The sequence below is a fragment of the Clinocottus analis genome, unplaced genomic scaffold, assembly GCF_023055335.1.
Source record: "Clinocottus analis isolate CAN_PGR_092001 unplaced genomic scaffold, fCliAna1.0.p SCAF_1, whole genome shotgun sequence".
In the NCBI taxonomy this organism is placed as follows: Eukaryota; Metazoa; Chordata; class Actinopteri; order Perciformes; family Cottidae; genus Clinocottus; species Clinocottus analis.
This window is the reverse complement of record NW_027175820.1, coordinates 4,999,704-5,010,570: the sequence shown is the minus strand read 5'-3', so window position 1 is coordinate 5,010,570 and position 10,867 is coordinate 4,999,704. Positions and strand designations below refer to the sequence as shown.

The following is a 10,867-nucleotide window of genomic DNA, read 5'->3' as shown; positions in this document are numbered from 1 at the left end:
ATGTCTCACGCACTGATTAATTCATACGATTTAGCTGGCAGTCAATATGCGATGCGTAAATGTTGACCACAATTTAACAATACTTATTTGGTCACACTTTCAACCCACAAGGTTGATGACCATGAATACTCGAGCTGCAATGATTAGTCAATGAATTAGTCGTTCAAAAATATAGTCAATAAACTACTTGGATCGATTTAGTCATCTATGTAAATCCTGATCCTTTTGATTTCTCTCATCTTACAGGATAGTACATTTCATGTTTGGTCTTTTCATGACAGCACATTTGGCTTTGGGCATTTTCCTTTTTTTGGTGAATTTATTTCTTTAGAATGATTAATCAAAACAATAATCAGCAAATTTAAGTATTAATAGGAATAGAACTTACATTTGGATGTGGTATCTAGTGATCAAATAAGATTTTATTAAACAGAAGAAAATTACTGAAAGATGATTAAATATTTTTTTCAGCAACTTGTGTATGAATTTTGCAGTGACACAGGTGAAATAATATCTAGAAGTACTGAGTGAACGGAGGCAGGATTTGCATTTTGTACAGCTAAAACAGCAAAGGTCACGCTCTGACCTTCTCGTTTCTATCAGATAATTATTCCACTCATTCAACATTTAAAATTGCACAATGGATCATTTCTATTTTGGTAAATACACATTTTCTTCTCACCTCAGACATGTCGGTGCCTCCTCTTCTCGTATTGTCTGAACCCTGATTCATATTCACAAGGCATATACATCTTGCTGATTGCTCTTTGCGCCGTGCAACCATTTCCTCTGTTGATCACAAACATACTCACTCATTTCTTTCCCACGAATAACCATTTATTCTTCACACATTTACTGAAAATTACAGTTTATTGAAAGGACACAGAAAGGTCAGATAACACGGATACATGTAGCTAGGAGATACTACTCAGTGCATGGCACATTCTCAGGGAGACGACCCATTGTGAGTCTTTGGCTCTTTGCCTCTTGAGTGTTAAAGGCAGAAAGAGTGCTGAAATATTAAATGTTGAACAGTTGGCCAGCCAACTTGAGCCTCTATATTTCAAAATGTGGAGGAGTAAATTAACCTTGCTACAATGAGTGACAAACAATATTCTAAGTTGGGTAGTAGTAGTAGTAATAGTAGTATAGTAGTATCTTTAATTTATCAATTGATATACTTATATCACAGGATACAGTGTCAGACCTCACCAGTGCAAAGGGATTTTTCTATAAAGATCACACATTTAGAAAGCAGTGTCTTCACTCAGAATAAAACTCAGATAAGTAAACAACAAATGAACAATCATGAAACAAGTTACCAGTGCCATTGCTACCATTTTAAAAAAGAATTTCTAGAATGCATGCCATTTTTACTATGAAGGTTTGCAGATGACTCAGAAATTTGTGTTGACATTTCCAGTGTCTCAGCTTTTGCAAAGAATGCTGATATGCCTATGTAGCTGTGTGTGTGTGTGTGTGTGTGTGTGTGTGTGTGTGTGTGTGTGTGTGTGTGTGTGTATGGGCGCACGTTTTTTTGTGAGAGTGCGCAAGTGTGTGCTCTTCGAAAGATCCTTCAGGCGGTGCAGGAGCTCTGCATTTTGGATGATGTGCCGTCCGCTCAGTTGTATTCATGTGGCTTTGTCTTTTTGCTGCTGCCTCCCTCCGCCTCCTCGCTGTCGTCTGAGAGCTTTGTGTCGGATTTTCCAGTCTGCGCTTGGCTCCTTTGCTGTTTAGGTTCAGAGGATAAAGATTCTTAATGAGCCTGACACAATAATATTCCGCAGTAGACATGTGGTGGTCTGTAATCTGAGCAGGAAATGCTCCTAAATGTATCCTGTGGGATGCAAAACATAGTTATTTAAAGATAACGTTGATGGGTACTACTGGGGCATTGTAACCACACAGTCGGATTCCTCTCTCTCTCTCAGTCTAACTCTACGACGTCGGGCTTGTTTTAGGGGCTGCTACTTCCAACAACTTCTCATTTCCGCTCGTCACACGCCGACACTTTGTCAGACTCCTTGGTGTTACTGTCTAACGCACTGGGTAGCCCAGCACACTGTTGCACATGTGGTAAACGCTGTGAATTCACACGAAACCACTTAAAATCGTCATAATTCACCTTGAAATAACGTCAACCAATCTAGAAGTGCCTTGAGGAGTTTCTGTACAAACAGAAGTTCTGTGTACATCCTTTGTTTCATACCGAAGCATACTGTGTGTATTATTGAGGTCTAACTAACAGAATCTCACTTCTAACTCGTACCTTGTACCTTGGTTTGACCAGTGGCCCTGAGCTTCAAACTACGATGCTCGAAGTACATTCACAGCTCGTACGCAGATGACACCCAACTATATATTACTGTGTCACTAAAGGATCTGATCCCAGTGTATAGGTTTATACGAGATAAATATATTGATGTCAAACAACTTCCTGCAGCCGGATCTAGACAAGACTGAGATTATATTAATTGGGGTAAAAGTGAACAACTGTGTTTGTACATTCAGACTTTAGCCCTTCACACTTAGGACCATGCTAACAAATGTGGGATTATCCTGGATTCTGACATCAGCTTTGAAGCTAACTCTAGAAAGGTCATCAAGTGTCATTTTTGTCATCTTAGCAAATTGTTATGGTTAGATAATTTCTTGATGAAGTGTGGCCTTCTAATTCAATGACGTGGAGTAAAGGGCAATCGTTTCTCCCAGATACTCTCGGCAGCACTACTTTATAAATGCTCATCAACATGTTCTGATACTCGGTGTTGACATGCTGAAAGGTGTGTAGCTCCCCGAGATTGGGACACAGCAACAGAGTCCTGCTGGTTTTCACTCAAGATATCAAAATATATACACACACTTAACTGCAAATAAATCTCTGTGTGTGTGTGTTTCTCTTATGCTAATTTCACCCATCCCTGCGAACAATTTAAAAACAAATTTATTGGACTCCAATGCAATTCATTAATTGAATGTAATTTTCTTTGGGTATTTTAAATAATTTCCGTCAGTTTTTGGCAATGACATGTTTAAGCACTGCGCACACATACTCCAGAAACCAATTCTCCAAGCAAAGCATCTGTTTTGTGTTTACCAATGTCACTTTGGAGAATGCCTTTAGGCGTTCTGGCTGCTTGCAAATTATTGAGTTACACATCACTCTGCATGGCAGCGGGTTATAACTCTATCACCTGGCTCGGAGCAAAACCAACAAAAAGAGGCAACAAACACCTCTACATTTATCCAATCACTCTCAGCAGAGCTTGAAAGTAAACTTTACATTTGACTACACTATATTTTGGCAGTTGTGTAAACACTAAGCATTTCTAATGTACAGCGTGTATTTTTTTTCAGTGGCTGGGTACTCAATGACTCTCACTTCCATCGGCAGGCAAATGATTTGTCACATAATGCACTCTTGTGGCTTCTTGCCAGACTCTGTTGCCGCCCACTTTGATGTGGGTTTGGGATTTTCCCTTTTGTTACGCATCGTATTTATCACCAGCTAAAACTCACTTAAAGATTCTCTAGATGACATTCAGGGCATTAAAGTAGCAGCAAACAGTTAATTGCTATGCTAAGGATGTGCTGTAGTCTGAGCATATCAGATATTTCTGATCTTTTAGTGCAACTAAGTTCATGGGCCCCTAGTTCAGGACCGCCGCTCTGCACTGCGCCTATGTGCCGGTTACAGCTGATGATGCTGGAGCCAGATGTTGTTAGCAGGCTGTTAGCTGTGTCATCACTGTCGCCATCGTTAGCGCTGTTTCTGCTGTTAGCCCGTTAGCCAGATTGTCACTGTGTTTGTTTTAAGCAGAGAGAGAATAACAATTTTAGAAATACTATTCATGTAAGGCTATATTGACTCTGTGCTGTTAGCCAAAAGGATGTAAAAATGGTCAAAGGGAAGATAGCCCCTTTCTTGACATATTTTATGTTAACTGACTGTGCAGCAGGTTGACAATGTGTTTTTTTATTTATGTTTGTAAGCAAAAACAAATTTTTAACCAACATTGCCGATAAAATTCTACTATTTTTTAAAAATATATGTCTACATATATATAATCTTGAGATTATATATATATATATATATATATATATATATATATGTGTGTGTGTATATTCAAGTCTGATAGGCATATTTATTACTTTTTAAATTATTCTCAATAACAATAAATAATTGATGATTTTGAACTGCATAGCTGGCTCAGTTGATTTTTTTCCTCCCCTGACACTGATTTTTTTTCCATATTCCAGTTTCCACTTGCACCTTTTTATTTTAATAAATTCAGGAACGTCAGAAACAAACAAGACTGATGCCACTGTGCTTTAGAGGCGTGATGTATTGTTGCCAGGGTTTGCAAAAATGTTCTGGAGTCATATTTTATAGAAACTTTACTAAAATAATCTTCATGATGGACTCAAACAAATAAACCTCACATTTGTATGAATTGTACACAGCTTGGATTGCATACTGGGGCTTTAAAGCCTGCACTGTATATCTACCAAGCTGGAACAATGCTGTGTTGTTGACATTATAGTTAATCTGGCTGAAAGATTAACTGTCCTCTGTGGATCCGTTGCTGCTGGTCTGTCAGCTCGTCGATGTTCAGGTTACATTGATCAGAGCTTCTTTGTCAGATCATTCTGCCACGGGAGACTGTGTGAATACGTCTCACCTAAAAAAAAACTGCATGTGTTTGCTCTGTTGCTATTTGAACCCGGCTTTGTGTTTGTGTGCAAAAAAAAAAACAACAGGTGCAAGACGACAAGAGAAGCCTTTTCTTCCGAAAGCATTTGAACATAGAGGCGAGATGACACTCGAGTTCTCAGTCAAAGACGTCGAACACGAGAACACATAATGAAGGGAGAGTAGTGACAGGAATAGGGGGGCACTTTAATGCAGATTGATTCAGGGAGACCAGCATGCAAATCATTACTAATCAAATTGTTTACTACACCATGAATGGCAAGTGCTGTGCATGAGAGATGCCAGCCGACAGCAGTGAGAGAGAGTCAATTGTTAATGCTAAACATACCATTGTACTTATGGAAAACACTGGATTTCAAAATAACCCCTTTCTTGAAACCTGATCTCCTGGCTAAAGTCCTTAGTGTGTTTGACATGCATTTCTTGGTTTTGTTAGTAGGAACAGGTATTGCCCATGTTTTTGCACTCTTTTTTGCGATCACAAAATAAAGGTTGTGTTCCGTGAACAAAACCACTTGATTAGGTTGAAGAAAACCATCCTGAACAAAGTGTATGCTACGAAACCACAACTAGTTTTTTGTATGGTTTATCCCGTGTTGGTTTGGCCCATTCACCGCTACAAGTGGTCTTGTCGATGTTCAACACTACTAGTAGTCGTTAGCTCTGACAGTTGTACGAATGAGTTTACTTTGTGTCCACCACAAAAAATCCTTGATGCAGGAAAAAGCCCGGAACATCAAAGATATCAACTTTTAGATTTAAAACTAAAAACAGCACTTATGTTCATTGTTCACTTACTTTTTTTTTTTTTCTGTTTAGTCTGGCATCTTGCGTCAATACAGAGCCACTGCTAATAAACTGCTTTTCCAATAACATGTAACATACTATGTTGAGAGTACCAATATCTTGTCCTCCTTTGTATCAGTGACAGTCCACTTACATGAAGAATAAAAAAGCAATTGTGTCAAGATTCCATCTCTGAATATCTCTGTGGCACAGCACAGACGAGTGAAGACAAATCTGCCCACTTGTCGAGATTTCTTTTGAAAAATTCTCGTATCTAAAAATGGATCGCTGACACTTGGAATGCAAGACAGTTGTTCAGTTACACAGTGTTGCACCGCATGGAAATGAGATGCATTGTTTTGTGGTACCATCTGCCGCTGCCAAACAGGTGTGACTCAATTCAATAATATGATGAGGGAGGCAGTTATGCATGAGTTTGGCAGGGCATTGAATACCACACACTATAGGTGACATTGGCACTCTGAATATTAGGTTTTAGGAGATTGGTTGCCATCTTTCAGGAACGTGTTGTGGGCGTTGTGTGTCATCTGCTCTGCTTTGTTCCACTTGTGTCGTACTTTGTTGCACACTGAATTTGATCATTTCAGGGTATGAGCTGTCACTGTAGTCCCACTGAGCTGGTTACATATACGTCTGCTTGGCTTTGCTTTCCATTTTTGAAAACATCCACGTCATGCTACCTCTTTTTTACATTTTGATTATGAGAGCTTGTTGTCAAAGCTAAAATAGTTTTTATTTTTAAATCCCCCCCCCCCCCCCCCCTCCCCAAAAAACAATGACTTGAATCACGGACAAGTATTTTTCTGTGTTGCCTATTCCTCTGTGCCATAGATCTCCATTGTTGTCAAAACCCATTAAATACGCATCAATCGGCTACAAAGTTGCAACGGCTGACATGTTCCTTCATTATCACAAACACTCACTGGAGTTTATTTGGAGCTAATAGTCATTACGCTGAAAATAAACTCCTGCAAATGCACTAGTTATTCCTGGCAGTCACGTTGGCTCAAAACTACGATTCCCAACTGTTCTGGGAATTATGGAGCTTTTTTTTAACATTTGGGACCCATTTATAACAAATTATGTCTTCAGTGGGAATAAAAGGGATTTTGGCTGAGGGCCAAAGAAAGGGGAATGGAGGTCATACAGTATTTCAAAACCAATTTTCATTGTTGTTTTTGCTCTTTTTGTTTGATTTCTTGACAATAAGCAAAGTATAGAAGGACATCATTCTCATAATGTACGACATTTCCTCCGATTCATGGATTCATTATTTCCTGTGGAGCCAAAGAAGGCAGAGACATCTTTCACACGTCTGTATCTTGTATGATGTAAAATAAAATAATATAAGTTTTAGTCAGGCTCACCTGCTGTGGCTCTGGTAGCTTTTTACTGTCTGGGGCTGATTCCTCCGTCTGATTCTGGGAGCAGCTGCCGTCGGGCTGTGGGAGTGGAGGGAACACAACTCAGCACATGCGAGGAAGTTGTCAACTTCCCAGCTGTGTTTATTCAGTGAAAACACATCAGAATTAATAGACGGTGTCGTTAATACGCTCTTTTGATTTTCACCCCCCCCCAAAAAACCCGTCAGAAGTTTCTTTGACTTCTTTTTTATAATCTTATAAACTTTCTAATTTGATTAATGAGAGTAATTTAGGGAATCTGTTCAGGTGTGTACGAAAATAGTGGTATTACCATCACAGACCGTTTTCTAGTGATAACACTGATAGATCATTTATTTATCAGTCATTTAACAGAACAGTAATCATCAACAAAATTGATGAATATTTATTAATAACTGTTTTTGCCAAACAACACATGCTGAACATTTGGTGGTTCTGGCAATGATCTGCTTGGCTCAATTTTATAGTATCGTGGTAAATGGGTTTGAACCAACATCTTCTCATCCCAACTCGTCACATACTGACACTTGGGCCGGGACCCTATGATGCTCCACTATCGTGGCAGTTAACACAGGGTTAATGTTGTGAATAAAAAACAGATACCTTGCTTAGGTTTTGGAATAAGATTGATGATTTGGGATTAATATACTCTATTTGCAAAGTGAAAGTGAGACTTAATCTTGTGAACACAACGACAAACGTCTTCATACTCCTGGAGCATTTTCTCAGAGCGTCTAATAATGACGAGGATGCGTTTACATTGTAATTACTTTAAACCCCGGTGTGTCTCATAAAGACTCTAAATGCTGCCTTGTGTGTTGGTATCAGCCACCGACGGGCGTGACAAATTGAGCAACGAGGTGCTGAATGGTTAGGGGAAGAAAAAAAAGAAGCAATTTGAAGATGTCACCTATGGCTCCAAAAACTTGAGATGGGCATTTCTTTCAGTATTTTCTGACATTTTACTGACGAAAACAAATCAATCATTAAATAATCAATCCAGAAAATCATCATTAGCTGCAGCCCTGCAGGATGTGTTTTTGTTATTTCCCATAACAAACACCTGTTGATCATTTCCTGACTGCGATGCACTTGGAGCCATTTTTGCGCTCCGGTAAGACTTTTGCTTTTACGTAACATTGCTGCAAATTGTTATGGTCAGAATGTAGCTGTATACAGGTTCAACATGGCTACTACAGGATCCATGAATTCCTCCTTTCTCGTCTAATAATAGGATAAATTGTGACTCACAAAATCATTTTAATGCATCAAACCTCATCTAGGACAAGTGAGGAGCGACGGCTGGCTGAGTCATACAACAATGAGACAAGATCTCCGGCCTAATGCATTCTGAAATATATATATTTCAAACGGCTAAGCGTGACGGCTGTCGATGAAAATCATTTGTTAGAGTGCAGCGAACCTATCGTTTTCAGACTGAAAGCTATACACGCTCATGCAAACTGTCTCTCCTCATTTCCTCCCAGCCTACGAGGGGGAGAGAGACGGGGGGAAATGTGTCTTTGTTCGCGAGGAAAACACAAAATCAGAGTCTCAGTTTCAAATATGTCTGTTCGTATTTGTATCAGGATGTTTTTCCCTCTCTTGCTGCAGGATTTTACAACCCTGCGAAAATTATATAATCAACTATGGGACCGAGGTGAACATTGCTTTTGGCACAATTTCATTAAAGAACAATCACTTTGACACGGATGCCATATACGGTAATTTCCTCCCTGGGTGGCATCTCCTACGTAGTCCCCTGTGTTCAGCGGTCTATCAACTTCTATCTGGAATAGCTCTTGATCGCCACTTGCCAGAAGTCCTTATGGACCCCGTTCGCTTCCCCTGCTTTCTTCGAATCACGTTAGTTTTGACAGGGTTGGAGATTCTCACTCGGAGCCTTTACTGATGACTGAATCCTCACAGTAGCCTGGATCTGAGAGAAACAAGTGTGTAATAACAAGGCACCAAAGTACTCCGCAAGAAATCAGAAAAGGAGAGGTCAGCGACTGCTTCTCTCGTTCCTCCCTCAACAACCGCTTCAAAGTGCTAGCAAGGCACTCGGCTCCCTCAAATGTTCAGTGAAGTTCCTCTGTGTAAACCTCGGCGTGAATGAGCAAAAATGGATCTTCCTCGCAACTGCAGTACTTCCTCGTGCGTCTGCAGTTGCATTGCTGGAATTAATATGAGTGACAGCCAGGCGCCAACAAACAATTGACCCTTTGCTAAGTCCCTGCCAATCATAGCGCAATTTCAACCAGCTCCGACTGACTTGTAGCTTTTCTTAAATTTCAGGTTGATTTTGTAGATTTTGAACTGGTCATCTCGAAACGTTGGGTTATATTGATGGGTTGGAAGCGGAAATACTTTTCCAAAAATATTACCTTTTCGAAGTAAAATCCTGTAGAGCTAACGTTAGCAGAGTACAGTATTCACGAGAGTTAGACTATAAGTGTTAGCGCATAATGAACAACACTGTTCCTTAACGTCATGATGTCTTCCGTCTTGATGGACAGGGGATGTGGTGGTTCACTTTTACACTGAGATTTTGGCTGCCCCTTCTATCTTTATTTTTTTGCTGAATCAGTTTGACGTTCTGGATATCTTTCTCTCATACGCATTTCATAGACCCTTCTGTCTGCTTACTTATCAAATCGCTTTTTTTTTTTTTACATAAGACTTGATCATATTTATTTAGTGAGTGCAGTTAGTGGCAGTTTAGGCTCCATGGTAGCGCTAATAGGTTGTTGCAGTAGGGGGCGGGGCTTAGTGAAGCGTCACTATTGATTTATCTGTCCAGATGGCTTGGTGTCAATTAAATAAAAAACTAAACAAGGTGCCTCAGGTGATTCAATTTGCAATGACAAACAAAGAGAAAAGCAGCAAACCATCACATTGTAGAAACATGAAATTGAGTGTTTGATAATTAACTTAAAGATGTATAATTGACTCGTCGGTTAACTTAATTTCTGCTCCAGAACACTGTACCATTGTTTAATTATTCCCCAGAGGCACACTCAAGGCTTCATGTGCCGTCAAGGACAATGCATATTCTTGCATATTTTAACTTTATTGAAGCAAATATCCCATGACCTCAGCAACATTTTATAGCTTCTGACCATCATAATTTTTAAGTTATCGTGTTTTGTGTTCCAGTAACCAAAGATATTTGATTTACCATCACAAAAGAGAACAACATGGTTGTTTTTTGAGAGCAGGAAGCACTTGATGTTTACCATTCTTCCTCAAACAAGCCATTTTCAAAATGGTTGCTGATTATGTTTCTGTTGCCAGAAAACAATGTTTCTGCAAAGCATGGTTGATTGTAATCTTCTTGATACCATGGTCTGTTCATAGTCAGTGTTTCATATCCCACAAAGGAAAGTGTAATCCAAGTTGATCATGTGCGATAAGAACTGATCCAACAAAGTAATAAGTGTCAAAGTTGAAACTAAATGACTGCTTCATTAAGTTGCAGTTCTTGCACAACATTTTTGATTAATGAAGACACACTGAGTAAAAGTGACCCGTCTAATTTTCTCGTGAGAGGCTCAAGCATGAATTGAGTGAACAGATGAACCTCGTGGATATGTGGGCCCTCAGGTCACAGAGGCCATTATAGTTTATTACTCGAAAGGCTCACCTTTTCCATTTGGCAGGCTTTAACTCCGTCGCCCTCCCTCCTCATTACTCCGATGTTCATGGGTGATTTACTGGCTGTGACAATTCTCTGAACTTTAGAGATATCCTGTTGGGGAATGGGGGGAAAAAAAAGAACATTTCAACTCAGGGTTAAGAATAAAAGATGGAAAAGGCTTGTTAATGAGTCAGCAGTGGCTCTTGGGGTTCTTGAAAAGTAAATAGTTCTGACTCAAACATATCCAACTGTTAAATTCACACTTGTTAATTTAAAAAGTAATTCAGCTTGTTTATTTGATGT

At 39.5% G+C, this 10,867-nt stretch overlaps 1 protein-coding gene across 1 annotated transcript in view; it reads right to left on the bottom strand.

Annotated features, from left to right (window-relative positions):
* Nucleotides 1-828: 828 nt before the first annotated feature.
* Nucleotides 829-10,867, bottom strand: part of luzp2 (leucine zipper protein 2) — a 159,610-nt gene continuing 149,571 nt past the window's right edge. The window contains exons 10-12 of the mRNA XM_068577508.1: nt 10,571-10,675; nt 6,889-6,963; nt 829-1,729 (exon numbers count right to left, since the gene is read on the bottom strand). Of these exons, the coding sequence (XP_068433609.1) occupies nt 1,622-1,729; nt 6,889-6,963; nt 10,571-10,675 (288 nt within the window). The 3' untranslated portion in view covers nt 829-1,621. The remainder of the gene's footprint in view (nt 1,730-6,888; nt 6,964-10,570; nt 10,676-10,867) is intronic.